The following is a 14,528-nucleotide window of genomic DNA, read 5'->3' as shown; positions in this document are numbered from 1 at the left end:
AGCAATCACTAGGAGCAGCCCAGCAATCACTAGGAGCAGCCCAGCAATCACTAGGAGCAGCCCAGCAATCACTAGGAGCAGCCCAGCAATCACTAGGAGCGGGCCGGCTAGCAGCGCCCTTGGCCACCTACACTAGCACACGTGGATGACTCCTAGCAACACAAGCACAAAGGTACACACACACGCTACTTCACGAACCGCTGCTGCTAGCCACATCCAATCCTAAGGACATTTTGTTTTCCTCTATAAATTAAAGACTAAGTACATTTTGTCTTCTGTGGCGCGTCTCGCTGGCCACTGAGGAGGACAAGTGTATAAATGCAACGCTTGAGTAACCAGAAAACGAATCAATGTCGGTAGGAACGCAAAACGCCAATGCTTGCGTAAGTGTCTGGCGTGAAAATGTCAACAAATAATAGCAAAAAAATTCCTCCAAACCACATGATTTAGAATACAGACAAACCTTCTTGTGTCAAGATGAAAACAAATGACCACAAACTAAAACGCTATAAATCCTGTCTTGATTCACAATCCACAGGCAGGCAGTCAAGTAATGCCCCGACGGTCTCTAAGGCTTGGCCAGTGTTAGTAAGAGCTATGTCTAAGGAACACTCACAACACGCCCCTCTAAGTGGTGGCCTGGCAAGGAGGTGACCCAAGAATCCCTCTCTGCAGACCAAGGATAAATAACAAAGGTAATGGTACATGGTTAGGGAAGCTTGTCCTCATCTTGGGCATATTTCCAGCAACTTAATTCAATGAGTGACACTATACCGGGAACTCCAGACAAGAAGGTGACCCAAGAATCCCTCCCTGCAGACCAAGGATAAATAACAAAGGTACATGGTTAGGGAAGCTTGTCCTCATCTTGGGCATATTTCCAGCAACTTATTCAATGAGTGACACTGTATCGGGAACTCCAGACAAGAAGGTGACCCAAGAATCCCTCCCTGCAGACCAATGATAAATAACAGGTAATGGTACATGGTTAGGGAAGCTTGTCCTCATCACAGGCATATTTCCAGCAACTAAATTTAAAGAGATGAGTCACGCTGTACTGGGAGCTCCAGACAAGAAGGTGATCCAAGAATCTCTCCCTGCAGACCAATGATAAATAACAGGTAATGGTACATGGTTAGGGAAGCTCATCCTTATCTTGGGCATATTTCCAGCAACTAAATTTAAGAGATACTGGTAAGAGTCACATTGCATACCATCATGTAGTACCGGGAACTTTTCAATGTCTTTTCAATTTGCTGCGTCTCCAAGGACACGTTTCTTCTAAAAATCGTCTTAGGAACTTTGCCTCAGAAAAAAAAACCTTTGATGGAAATGTCGAGGATTCGTAACGTCACTTTTCACACCGGCAAAACTTCTGTCGCGTTAAGTGTCGTGGAAGAGTAAATAATATACATACAATTTATACACTATTGCTCACTACTGTTTGTTAGGCAGCAAGTATACGGTAACTTAACCATAGTGAAAGCATCGAGGGAGAATGGCGGCCGACACAGTGACGTAGTAATCTGTTGTAAGCTTAAAAACAAAATATTACCGTTCCCCATAAATAGGATCTGTGATAGACTGTCTTAGAATAAAAAAAATTCCAGATTGCATGAAATGTCCGTAAAGGTGAAGAAAAAGGTTGTGTTAGAGGAATTAAAACAAAAATGGCAACAACTTTGGCTGTACATTATAACCAAGCGCAACACAACGTCCCAGTACCTCAATTAACTGGACACACAAAATAGCCCCCCCCCCAAAAAAAAGCCCACATTCTGAGACACTTCATCACCCAACCTCACATATCTAGGCTTTCGTAGGAGTCCAGGTCACATCCTTGGGTAGCTTTATGACCCTGGTGGTAGGCTGACCCTTCATCTGTACCAGGAACCTAAAGAAACGCATATTTGACAAGGCTTTCGTAGGAGTTCCGGGCATTTCCAGGGGTAGTTTTATGACCCTGGTGGTAGTCTGACCCTTTATCTGTACCAGGAACCTAAAGAAACACATATTTGACAAGGCTTTCATAGGAGTCCTGGTCACATCCTTGGGTAGCTTTATGACCCTTGTGGTAGTCTGACCCTTCATCTGTACCAGGAACCTAGACAAACACACATTAGAATCCATTTATCTCCTTCTTGGCCGTTAGATATAGTTTGCGTGAGGGGCGGAAGCGTCTGAAAATGTCGAGCTTAAACTAAACACCAGACAGCAGACCTCAATGCACCCCACCTGTCGTTTCATTAAGTATCATTACGGGCTACAAAGATCTCATGAACCTTACGCAAACTGTACAGATATCACAAGGCAGAGAGGCGGGGCGGTCATGCATGTGTGGTGGGAAGCAGCTGCCACGACTCAACCTCACACTGGCTCAAATGTCAAATCTATGTACAAAGAAACTCTGGATCTATACAAAGTCATTTTTTAAGAATTTCAAAGGCAAATGCAGCGTGTCCTAAGTCAAGTCCTCCATGGAACTCGTTTTACATACCTGCATAGAACCGGGCAAACATAACCCACAAAAAAGTCCCTAATCAATCCCTTCTAGAGCGTCAAGTGTGTGTTCGAGCTACCGTCCAGGAAACTGAGGTACTGCGGCAGGGTTTCCATCCATCCCTGGTCACTGGTCTGGGGTGCACTACGTTCTGGGTCACCGTGCACACTCGATAACACTGCATGAGTATATGGTAGCCAGGGGTGTGAAGTCGGATGTGGAAAATTTCAACTATGACTCAAGTAAAGTTTATGGTTGTGACTGCGATTCTGACTCCCTTCCACCTCCCTTCCCCTTCTGCGGCACTGTGGAAGGCAAATCAAACCCTGCCACACCACACCACACCACATCACACATATCGTAAGGGGGAGATATTTTAAGCAATTGCTATTCAGATTTCGACTTCACACCCCTGATGGTAGCCACTGCTGGTAGGGAAGTGTAGGTGTAGGTAATATCTGTATCAGTGTGTGTGTGTGTGTGTGTGTGTGTGTGTGTGTGTGTGTGTGTGTGTGTGTGTCAGCTTGTAACCCCCACTCCGATCAGAACTCGCACCAGAAAACATGAACTAGGCCTACTGATGAAAAACTGATCTGAGGTATATGAGAGAATGTGAAAAATAAATAAAAAGGCGCATCTTGACGGTATTTCATATTTTTTTACTTTGTGGTCAGTTTTACAGGGAAGTTTTTTGTTAATGGTATGAACACTCATGCCTGAAAACCTGAACTACTAATGGGATATTGATCAGAAGTATACAAGAAAATGCAAAAAATAAATTAGAAATGATATCTTGACAGTATTTTGTTGTCATACTTCAGATCAATTTCCTAGAGTAGCTTTTTGTTAATGATATGAACACTCACGGCAGAAAAACATGAACTACTAATGGGAAATTGATCGGAGGTATACGATAAAATGCGAAAAATAAATTAGAAACAATATCTTGATGGTATTTCAAATTTTCATACTTCAGATCAATTTCCTAGAGTAGTTTTTTGTTAATGGTATGAGCACTCACGCCAGAATACATGAACTACTGATGGGATATTGATCGGAGGTATACGATAGAATGTGAAAAATAAATTAGAAACGATATCTTGACGGCATTTCAAATTTTCATACTTCAGATCAATTTTCCAGAGTATTTTTTTCATGCTACTTGCGGAAACTGAGTCAAGGTATGAGATGGGGCAAAAAATAAATTAGGAAATATATCTTGACGGTATTTTTTCTGTAGAACGAGAGAAATAAATATGGGTTTTCATTACGCTGTTTTCCCTGTTCATTTAGAGAGGTAGAGAGAGATAGAGTAGTTTAATTTCCTGGTACGAGCTCTGAGTGGAGTGACGGAGACAAGCACACACACACACACACTCACACACACCCTATAGGAACACCTTATCCACCAGCTCAGCGGCTGTGATGTAAGGCATAAGGGACAACGCAAAGTGACGAGAGGGTAGTCGATAACCTAATACTACTAAGCTAATTATTCTGATCCTCAACCAGAACTAGTAAAGAATAATAATAAGTGTTTAAAGTGCAACTCACCTCAATATATGATAGAAAATAAAGTGCACTGACGGACAGACAAAATAAATTAATGAAGATAATGATTGTAAATTACCGAATGAAGAAGAAAGAAGAAGTTTAATGACATATGCGGCTATTCTTCTCTCTGTTTTTTTTTCTGCGGAACCGAGATATCTTTTTTTTTTAAACTCTCTGTGAAACGCTATTTACAAAAGTCCTTACGTCGTAATGAAAAAATAATGAACAGGAATTGTACTTGGTCTTGTCTCAGTGTAGTGCTCCGTGACGGTCTCTCAGGCAGCACTCGACATGGCACCATAGGAAGGGTTTCTCCGACAACAGGAATACAACCTCGCTACACTCGGGGCAATGTGGCGGCGATCAGAGCGGCAGACTTGGATGAGATGAAGCGCTCTGTTCAGGCTGTGTAATATCTCCGAGCCCTCATATGGTATACAGCCCCTTCCCCTATACATGAGGCTGGGGTCTGGAAAATGCTGAAAATCCTTAACAGAGAAAATATCCTATCACCCATAAACTTTGAGCAGAGTCAGTCGGTCTTCAGGCCACCAACCATTCCAGAAGTGAGAACCTGAAAGCAAGATTGACAGGGATTGTACCTTTGTCAAACTCCTCTCCCTCATAACCTTAAGCCTGTCTCATTGAAAAAGCCTGTTGAATTAGTGCTAGGTGAATGTTCTTTAAGTCTTTTGACAAACTGATATTTTCCCAGAGAAAGACCTGGGACTATATGTTACCAGGCTACCAGTGAAGGCCAAATCTGTGCCAATCGCAGCAGACGGGTTAACAATGAAAAAGAGAATTTTATAACCTTAAGCCTGTCTCCTTGAAGCAACCTTTTTAATTCTAGTGGAATGTGAATTTCTTTTAAGTCTTTTGACAAACTGATATTTTCCCTGGGACTATATGTTACCAGGCTACCAGTGAAGGCCAAATCCGAGCCAATCGCAGCGGACAGGTTAACAATGAACACCTCCACACGGCAATCACAAATGAGACTGACATATACTTAACAAAAAGGTGTCTGCCTTCCTACCTTCAGCACATGGATATTGTTACGTTTATCCCGAGGTTCCCATTGTCGGCGAACAGCTGGGCGATGGAGGTGTCGAATACCAGGCAGTCGGAGTTCATGATGGCTGATTGGACTCCTTCGTGTATGGACCTCGGTGTGGCCTCCCAGGTCAGCCTCCGCCGGGGTCCATTCAACTCCAATCTGAGGGCAAACATTGAATACACACTCCAATCTGAGGGCAAACATTGAATACACACTGACACACAATCCAATCTGAGGGCAAACATTGAATACACACTGACACACACTCCAAATCCTTGCTCAGAACTAAGAAACACTCACAACACTTTCTCACAACTCTTAAGGACTCCCAACCCTGAAAGCACACTCCTAACCATTGCTCACACCTCTGAAAAACTCCCAAGCCTTTCTCATAACTCTTAAGCACTCCCAACCCTTGCTCTCAACTCAGAAACACTCCAAACTCTTGCTTACACTCCCAACCCTTTCCAACACCCCTAAAACCCAAGTCCCCCTCACTGCCGTACCTGTAGGCGAAGTTCTCTGCCTGTTTCCTGGATCCAATGAGCTGGACGATGGCAAAAAACTGTTGGTGGCCGTCAAACTTCTCCTGCTTCTCCAGTACCAGCATGAAGTGGTGGCCGAAGCAACTCTGCATCATTACCCAGTCCACGGCGCCGGGCAAGTTGATGTCCGTCGCCAAGAACACGATGTCCTCGCCTGTCGACATAATAACAGGCCTCAGAAATCCTTAACCCCTTCACTGTGGATTTCCTACAAGAAGACCTCACCAAGCTACAGGAATGGAATAAAAAGTGGCTGCTACAAATCAATGAAGAAAAATGTAGTCATGCACCCTAGGAGGGGATATCCAGCATACCAATACCACATGCGAAACACTCCACTATCCATCACAGAGGCAGAGAAAGACCTGGGACTATAGGTTACCAGTCTACCAGTGAAGGCCAAATCTGTGCCAATCGCAGCGGACGGGTTAAAAACTTCCCTCTCACTGACCTTGAAGTGTGGTTATGCTCTTGTGTACGCTCATGAGGTGGGGCATGACCTGCTCGAGGGACCCTTGCCACTTGCATGAGGCGCCGGGGCACGGACACATGTATGGCCGGAACTCGCAGGTGTCCTCATGCTCGGTCTTGTCCGTGTGGAGCAGCGTGGCCGAGCAGCCCGAGGAGGAGTACTTGCAGGGGAACATGACCGTGGACGCAACCTTCTCCATCGCCAGGTTTCTGATGTTTCCTGAGGGAGAGGGACAGCCATTTATGACACAGGAACATCTGACTTGAGGACACCATATATTATCACTAAGGGTGGACCAAAAACATGAGAAAAAAGTCGAAATACACTAGAATATATCACCGTCTGTCTTACCGAGCGGCCCTCTACATGTCGGACAGCAGGTGAGTTTAGGGCGGCAGTTGGCACACACGAGGTGGCCGCTCTGGCACTGAAGGATGGGTGGCAGCACATAGTCGAAGCACACCGGGCACTCAAACAGGCTGGCGAGCTCTGTGTTGCCCCCCGGTGGAGCGCCTGAGGGGGGGGACTGGGGGTGCACCGTCCGCCCACTTTTAGTCGCGAATGCACTCATGTCTGTTGTGGTTTAGCTGCCGAGGGAAGAGGAATTACAGCATTAGTATTATTAGTATTAGTATAAACGCTGCTAAAATATTAACATGGAGCTGCGAAAATGGTATCGGATGGTACCTAAAATATCGCCAGCTGAAAACTAACCTAACGCAGCTATATTATTAATCTACATCTGCTAAAATAATGAGGGAAGAGAAATTACAGCATTAGTATTATTAGTATTAGTATAAACGCTGCTAGAATATTAACATGGAGCTGCGAAAATGGTATCGGATGGTACCTAAAATATTGCTGGCTGAAAACTAACCTAACGCAGCTATATTATTAACCTACATCCGCTAAAATAATGAGGGGAGATAAATTACAGTATTAGTATTATTAGTATTAGTATAAACGCTGCTAAAATATTAACATGGAGCTGCGAAAATGGTATCGGATGGTACCTAAAATATCGCCAGCTGAAAACTAACCTAACGCAGCTATATTATTAACCTACATCCGCTAAAATAATGAGGGGAGATAAATTACAGCATTAGTATTATTAGTATTAGTATAAACGCTGCTAGAATATTAACATGGAGCTGCGAAAATGGTATCGGATGGTACCTAAAATATTGCCGGCTGAAAACTAACCTAACGCAGGTATGTTATTAACCTACATCCGCTAAAATAATGAGGGGAGATAAATTACAGTATTAGTATTATTAGTATTAGTATAAACGCTGCTAGAATATTAACCTGAAGCCACTAAAATGGTATCGGATGGTACCTAAAATATCGCCGGCAGAAAACTAACCTAACGCAGCTAAACTATTGACCTAAATCCACTAAAATTATAACTCATCACCACATTATTAGTTGTTCGTAGGTCATAAACTATTAATTCACGACAGAAATGGTTAACAGTGACGATTAGCGCGTTAGAGTCCACCAGATAAGAAAAATATCGACCAGCAGTGAAGTGGGTGTGATTCTAGATAAAATACTGATATGGGGCCTTCCTTCCTCCCTCCCTCCTTACATTTTCCTCCATTCTGGCACTATTAAGAGACAGAGACGAGTGCCAACATCCATAAAGCTTCTCAGGACACTAGAAAGGATGATGATATTAGTGTAGAAAGGATAGTGATGTTAATATAGTAGTAATTAAGAAAAAGGTCAAGACAATTTATCAGTATGGGGCACTCTTCCTCCCTTCATACATATATTTTTCCTTATTTTGGCACTATTAAGAGACAGAGACGAGTGCCAACATCCATACAGCTTCTCAGGACACTAAAAAGGAAGGTGATGTTAGTATTAAAAGCATAGCAACGTAAATATAGAAGTACTAGCCAAAAATATAATCCTGGCTGGCCCCTTCTTAGGACAACCAGTATGGGACATATATCACTTCTCCGCCATTTTTAAAGCTTCTGGGCGGTTAATATAAGCTTCATGAGTGTGAATATGAGGTTTAAGCTTCATATTACCTCATAGGAGTGTTTGTTTTGGTGAGGCTGCTGTGTGTGAGTCACCAGGGGCTCTTCTTCTTCTTCTTCCTCCTCTTCCTCCTCTTCTTCAGCCAGCAGCCGCCATTGATCAGCTTACTCCTGCCCCGCCAAGTTTAAGCTGACTAAAGCCTCTCTCCCTCTTTTTCGCCTTTATTTCCCTTGTTTTTTCTTTATTAACATGTTTTTCTTCAGTAACTAATAGCTCTGGGTCATTTAGCCTTCCCTTCTAATTGATCAGCTTACTCCTACCCCGCCAAGTTTAAGCTGACTAAAGCCTCTCTCCCTCTTTTTCGCCTTTATTTCCCTTATTATTACTCTATTAACATGTTTTCTTCATTAGCTATTAGCTCTGGGTCATTCAGCTTTCCCTTCCCAAGTTTCCATTGATCAGCTTACTCCTGCCCCGCCAAGTTTAAGCTGACTAAAGCCTCTCTCCCTCTTTTTTGCCCTTATCTCCCTTATTATTACTCAATTAACATGTTTTTCTCCATTAATTAATAGCCCTTGGTCATTTAGCTTTCCCTTCCCATTGATAAGCTTACTCCTACCCCGCCAAGTCTAAGCTGACTAGCCACTCCTTCACTCTTTTTTGCCTTTACAGCATATAATGTAGTTTAGCATTCAGCCTCCATCCCCTATAAGCCTCTGATGATTTCCTTTCCCTTCGCTACCTAAAGTTTTCAATAGCTTTTCGGAGCATACGAGACATGATATGAATTACAGAACATGTTTAGCCTAGTACAACAGCATAAAGTCTCGGGATATCTCCTGCCACAGTTATCATCAGGAGATTAATCAACAGGAGGTTTTTCAGCACAATTTCCACTGGATTGCTGCCAAGTTTCCACGGCTGAAGGACAGACTGTGTGTTACAGGGCGGGGGGTTACTAAGACCGTGACGCGGTGAACTCTACTGACGCAGCCAGCCACGTTTACATTATTAGGTTCGGAAAGGGTTTTAGTTCCATCAGTACCTCATTCTTTGTCTGCCCACCTTGTTATAATGGTCATAAGAATGTTTTCAGCTGCAAAATGAAGATATTCTGTTATAACAGCATTGCATAAATGTGTGTATGTGTCAATAGGAGTTTCAATAATGCTTCTAAACTGGACGGAAGTTAGGCAGGGATGTATGTATATGTCTCCATGTGTGTAATGTCTCCATGACTGCTTAACATCAGTATAAATGAAATACGGATGCAGGTAACTAACAAAATAGTGGAAAACTTATAAAACTAACAGAGACCAAGCACAACTGGAACATTAGTTTCCAGGTTTCATATGTGGAAATAATCCAGCACCAGAAATAAGCAGAGAGAACAAGTGGCTGAATAGGAGAGAAATGTTTTCCTTTCGAAATATTTCTTCTTCACTTTAAAGTAAAATTCCCACCCTCCCCTAGGGGGGTACAGAAATTGCTATTACCTCCGCCAACTCAATTGTCATGAAACTTGATGGTAGAGTGAAAAAATAAAGGATTCATTAGATTTTGGGAAAATCCTAATATGTAGTAAGTGAGTGAACAAGAGCGTTCCAAGGCCTCAACACTTCGCCAGGCGTGAGCAGTCCACCCATGCTACAGCTTCCCGCCGAGCTTAATGATAGTATAATTCATACGCATTAAAGTAATGATTGAAGAGGATGAGGAAAAATGCAATTCTTTGAGCTACAATGGATGAGCACTTTCCGAGGTGACTTCTTGGCGACACAACAGGGCGGCAGCGGTGCCTGACTGGCCAGTGACTGCCCTGCCCATCACACAGCCTGCACGGGGAGGCACTGCTGGCGGGGAAGTGACCAGGGAATATGACGGTTGTTAGAAAGGGTTATGAGATGAGTGAAATTCGCCACATATTTGTATTTTTGATAGGTTTAAGTCAAACTATAAGTGGACAAGGCGATACCCAGGAGGGCACGGCGAGGGGAGGAGCGCTACAGCGACGCGTGCGGCATGATCGGGCAACTCAGCGAGTGCGGGGGCGGGCACGGGGCATGGGCAGCCGCGCGGACGTGTGCGGCAGTTTGGGTCTGGTTGTGGTGACGGGAAGGGTGGCAGAGCGCGGGAGTGAGCTCTGTGACGCGCGCCGTGGACACGCGACACAGGCAGCCACTGACGCACGCCACCTCCAGGCGGAGTCGCAATCTTAGCAACGCGAACCTGTTGCTGGCGTGACACTCCTGCTGCCTGCCGACGTGAACGGTTCGTGCTAGGGTTTGCAGTACGAGCCGCGGCCTAGGCGAGCATAACCCAGCCAGTAGCATGTTATGTAATACCGGTGACACTCGCAAGAAAACCACTAAAATAAGATACAGATTCGTTACAACACAAGTGACCTCAACAACAAATACCTCCACACAGCAGTCACAAATGGAAGACTAACACACCCACAACAAAACACTGCCCTCCCACCTTCAGCACATGGGTATTGTTACGTACATCCGGAGGTTGTGCTCACCGCGAACTGGTCTTGTGACGATGTGCGGGAACGGCCGTGTCAGTAGGCAGTGACGGGAGTACTCGTTCGAAAGCCAAACAAACTCTTGGGAAGTGAGTACCGCTGCAGTGTTCGCTATGATGCCCGAGGACATGGCATCCTCCCCTGGGGTCGGACTACCCCTCGCCCCGGGAATGTGGAGTGCCAACCCCGACACGGGCCTGGTGACGCTGACGGAGGCAGCGCTGGCCAGGCTCATCAACCCGGACCCCATCGACAAGTGGTACCTGCTGGACCCCGAGCCCCTGGCCAGGTAGGTGTCGATCCCTGTACCTCGTTAGCTTATTACCAGGCGGGCGCGTCGCTAAGGCTGAAACAAGGCTCTGGACACAACCTATGTCTGCCTGTCTATATATGTGTGTTTGTCTATATGCGCCTGTCTGCTTTTATGTCTGTTTTTCTGTAGCTTTGTGTGTCTCTGTACGTGAATCTGAAAATGTGTGAGTTATGTTCAGCCACGTCCTTGTGTCTCAGGTATTCATCACACTGTACATGTTGCGGAGCCTCTTGTAATTTCTATCCATTCCTTCTACATTGACGCGCGGTTAACATGATCTACCAGCACACAAGTATAGAATTCCTTACATATTCACCTCAACCAAGCAAGCTAAGAGGTGGGTGGCACAATTTTAATGAACTCCGGATATGATTACAACTCTCGTGGTAAATATGACCCACGAGGCATATGATTATCAAGGCTAGTGAATGGAATCAAAATTAATAGTCCACCACTCAAGGCGTAAAATCACTGTAAAAACGTATCTAATTGTTAATGAATTCAGCAAGTTAGTGATTCAGGGTCTTGGCTGTCTGGCCTTTAGTTCATTTAGAGGTAATAAAGATAGCAAACTTGTCTTGCAAAATTGAAATAAGAAAATAAATAGAAATAACTGGTCGGAGGGAAGATTAGCCTACCATGTCGATCTACCGTACACTGTAAAAACATATCAGAAAAGAGAAAATAAAAGGATAAATAAAGGTAGAGAAAAAAACAAAAGAGGATCGATTTACTTTCTACTTCTATGTAACTTTGTGATTATATATTCCTCCTAGACAAAGCTCCTTATACCTGAGGCTTGACTTAAGGGAAGGGGGACATAGGAGGGCATACTAATCTCTGTGCCACACCCGCTGTAGGTACACATTCGCGGCGTCCTCACTGTGAACTCTGGAAGGGGAAGGGTCGAGAGGGAAGCCGTGGGCGAACTTGTTTACCGATCAAAAAGCAAACACATAAATAATAGAGTCGCACGATTTGCACTCCTGGCTTATCGGAGCTTAGGTTACGTATTACAGATTTCTATTCCAGTTGTCGTGGGAGAATTTTTAATGATATCAGTATTGGAGTTTTGATCGATTTGTGGTGTTTTTTTTTCTAGTTTCTTTTTAAAATATATTCGTTTCTTTATAGGCTTAGGTGAGATTTAGTGGGCGAAGTTACGAAACCTTATTATGAGAAACACGAGTAAAATATTGAAGTAAAATGGAAAATAAATGTATAGATGGTCATGTAGATAGATGGATAATTTTATATAAGGCGAAAATGAATACAAAAATAGAAAAAAAGAACTTGAGGTAATGAAACAATTGAAATAAAGATATATAAAGAGAACTGGGGGAAGTTACGCAACCAGTAAGAATTAAGAACAGGATGAAATAAAATGAAATAAATATATCTACGAAGAGAAGAACATGTGGATAAGTGGACAAAGTTACATAAAGGCGAAAAATGAATAAAAAATTGAAATAAAGAAGATGAAATAATGAAACAAATGAAATAAAGAGAAATAAAGATAACTAGGTGAAGGAGAGGTCAGCCCACCCCATCGATCTGCCACATAGTGTAAAAAAAACGTAAAATAAAAGTGAAAATAAAAAGATGAAGAAAAGTCGATGGAAAAAAAAAAAGGAAAAACTGGATCGATTTATACTTTCTCGCGGCGTGTTTTTGATCAGTTTCCCTCCTTATTTGAGTTTTATTAATTGCTTGTTCGGGTGATCTGATGTTTATGACTTACTGAAACACACACACACACACACACACACACACACACACACACACACACACACACACACACACACACACACACACACACACACACACACACACACACACACACACTCACCTATTCGTGTGTAGGAGGAGGTGGCGTGTCTAACCTTACTAGTAACCTCAATCCACTCACTCCACCTGACCGCATCCACCTCTGACCACATCCACATTTAAAACCACACGAAAAACACCGTCAAACTACCCCCAGAAACCGTCCATTAAACCCCAAGACGGAGACCGAAAAGAGAAGCGAAAAATAAATATACGTAATAACAGGTTAGGTTTTAAGTATGATAGATTCTTCTTGTTCCATTATCTCGAATTATATGTAGACTAACTGGTCACTACTTGGGCTTACGCTGAGGTATGTGGGCTGTTAGGGCGTGGGCGTGGGCGGTGCTGGCGTGGGGGAACCTGAACTGTGGGCTGTGGGCTAGGCGAGGAGAGGCGAGGGAGAGAAAGGGAGAGAGGTGAGAAAAGGAGGTGAGAGAAGAAGAGCTTGCGTAGAAATAGTTGAGTGAGTGAGAGAGTGTGAGTGAGAAAATGAGGAGGAGAGATATAGATAGAGACATACAGATAGATGGAAATATAGATAGATAGGGATAGAAACAATAGAATAAGAAGAAAAATCTAAGACAAAGGAAAAAAAAAAAAGAAGAAAAGTAGCCCTCCGAAAAAACAAAACAATAACACACACAAAAGAAAATGAAAGAAATGAGGACGAAAAAAAAAAAGAGAGAAAAAAACTGTGCATTATTTAAAGTTACTTCGACACGGGAGAAAGATCTACAAGAAGACCAAAAGAAGAATTCCAATTTTCATTAACAAACCAAATATGTAAGGTGCATTTCACCCTCTATATGAGTCTATAACATTGCCTAACCACACTATACTTCTTATTCCTCTTCCTCCTCCTCACACCTCAAGCTATTCCTGAGAGCCACGGAAGGTCTTGTAAGCGTTGCAGAGGTCGTAAAAATAGTCATCAATCCCTCACTGCATATCCTCCTTCAGTTATAGTATTTAACCGTCTATAACACTGCCTAACTATACTGCTTCTCTCTTCTCCTCCTCCTTACACTTCAAGCTATTTCTGAGAGGCGTGGAAGGTCTTGTAAGCGTTGCAGAGATCGTGGAAAGAGACATCAATCCTTCACTACATAATCCTCCATCCCTAGTGACTTTAGCGTTCGTCGTGTGCCTCCCGCGGCGTTGGCTTTCCACTTCCCAATTGAACACACGTTAAGCGGCCTCTGCAGGTGTTTAAAATGAGTTACAGTGTGTAGGAGGCGAGCCAAGGTATGCAGGTGAGCCAGGGGGGTGAGAGAGAGAGGGAGGGAGACAGGTGGGTGTGTTTTACGAGGCAGGCGAAGGTAAGACATAGTTGCAGGTGTAAATGTGGCGTCTAGAAGGGCTGCAAGGCTGTAAATTAAAGGTTATTGATGGCCGGGTGAGGTGGTTAAGGGAGGTGGTTAGGTGAGAAGGGGGAAGCAATTACGGGGCTATGTAGAAACGCTGATCTGCATGTGTTCACGCCCTCAGGTAAATGATGGGAGGGATGGGGGTGATGGGTTGGATTAAGCACTCCCTACCCCACTTTCTCTCTCTCTCTTTTTCTTTTTTTTTCTTTCTTTCTTCCTCTCCTTCCTTCCTTCATTTGTTTGTTTGTTTGTTTCTTTTTTTCTTTTCTTTCCTTCTTTCCTTTTCTCCCCCTCCCTCGCTCTCCCTCTCTCTCTCTTACGCATTAAGCCTTAAATAACTTCTCTCTCTCTCTCTCTCTCTCTCT

General features: G+C 43.6%; 2 protein-coding genes and 1 long non-coding RNA gene across 4 annotated transcripts in view; 2 read left to right on the top strand and 1 right to left on the bottom strand.

Annotated features, from left to right (window-relative positions):
• The first annotated feature begins 2 nt into the window (after window positions 1-2).
• LOC126999562 (uncharacterized) lies at window positions 3-4,260 on the top strand. The gene is made up of 2 exons (XR_007753427.1): window positions 3-794; window positions 932-4,260. It is a non-coding gene; the product is annotated as an uncharacterized LOC126999562 (long non-coding RNA).
• LOC126999558 (E3 ubiquitin-protein ligase Siah1-like) lies at window positions 2,956-8,336 on the bottom strand. Of its 2 annotated transcripts, XM_050862323.1 has the most exons (6): window positions 8,174-8,336; window positions 6,483-6,718; window positions 6,111-6,350; window positions 5,621-5,813; window positions 5,094-5,273; window positions 2,956-4,628 (listed from the first exon to the last, which is right to left on the bottom strand). In XM_050862323.1, the coding sequence occupies exons 2-5, from the start codon at window positions 6,700-6,702 to the stop codon at window positions 5,096-5,098; spliced, it is 831 nt and encodes a 276-aa protein (XP_050718280.1). In that variant the 5' UTR covers window positions 6,703-6,718; window positions 8,174-8,336; the 3' UTR covers window positions 2,956-4,628; window positions 5,094-5,095. The 2 variants fall into 2 exon arrangements, with proteins under 2 accessions (XP_050718280.1, XP_050718281.1); XM_050862324.1 differs by lacking the exon at window positions 8,174-8,336 and having other exon boundaries at window positions 6,483-6,735.
• A 1,700-nt stretch (window positions 8,337-10,036) lies between these two features.
• Window positions 10,037-14,528, top strand: part of LOC126999552 (striated muscle-specific serine/threonine-protein kinase-like) — a 119,141-nt gene continuing 114,649 nt past the window's right edge. Inside the window, exon 1 of the mRNA XM_050862293.1 lies at window positions 10,037-10,942. Coding sequence (XP_050718250.1) covers window positions 10,767-10,942 — 176 coding nt within the window. The 5' untranslated portion in view covers window positions 10,037-10,766. The remainder of the gene's footprint in view (window positions 10,943-14,528) is intronic.

This window comes from Eriocheir sinensis, chromosome 16 (assembly GCF_024679095.1).
Source record: "Eriocheir sinensis breed Jianghai 21 chromosome 16, ASM2467909v1, whole genome shotgun sequence".
Taxonomy (NCBI): domain Eukaryota; kingdom Metazoa; phylum Arthropoda; class Malacostraca; order Decapoda; family Varunidae; genus Eriocheir; species Eriocheir sinensis.
This window is presented reverse-complemented; position numbering and strand designations above follow the sequence as displayed.

What these genes read in the sequence shown, in the direction of transcription:
- LOC126999558 (XM_050862323.1), bottom strand. Translation starts at nt 6,702, where the DNA reads ATGAGTGCATTCGCGACTAAAAGTGGGCGGACGGTGCACCCCCAGTCC. An exon ending in GACATGTAGAGGGCCGCTCG is followed by an intron (nt 6,351 to 6,482) that starts GTAAGACAGACG and finishes CCTCTCCCTCAG; the next exon opens with GAAACATCAGAAACCTGGCG. An exon ending in GAGCATAACCACACTTCAAG is followed by an intron (nt 5,814 to 6,110) that starts GTCAGTGAGAGG and finishes TTATGTCGACAG; the next exon opens with GCGAGGACATCGTGTTCTTG.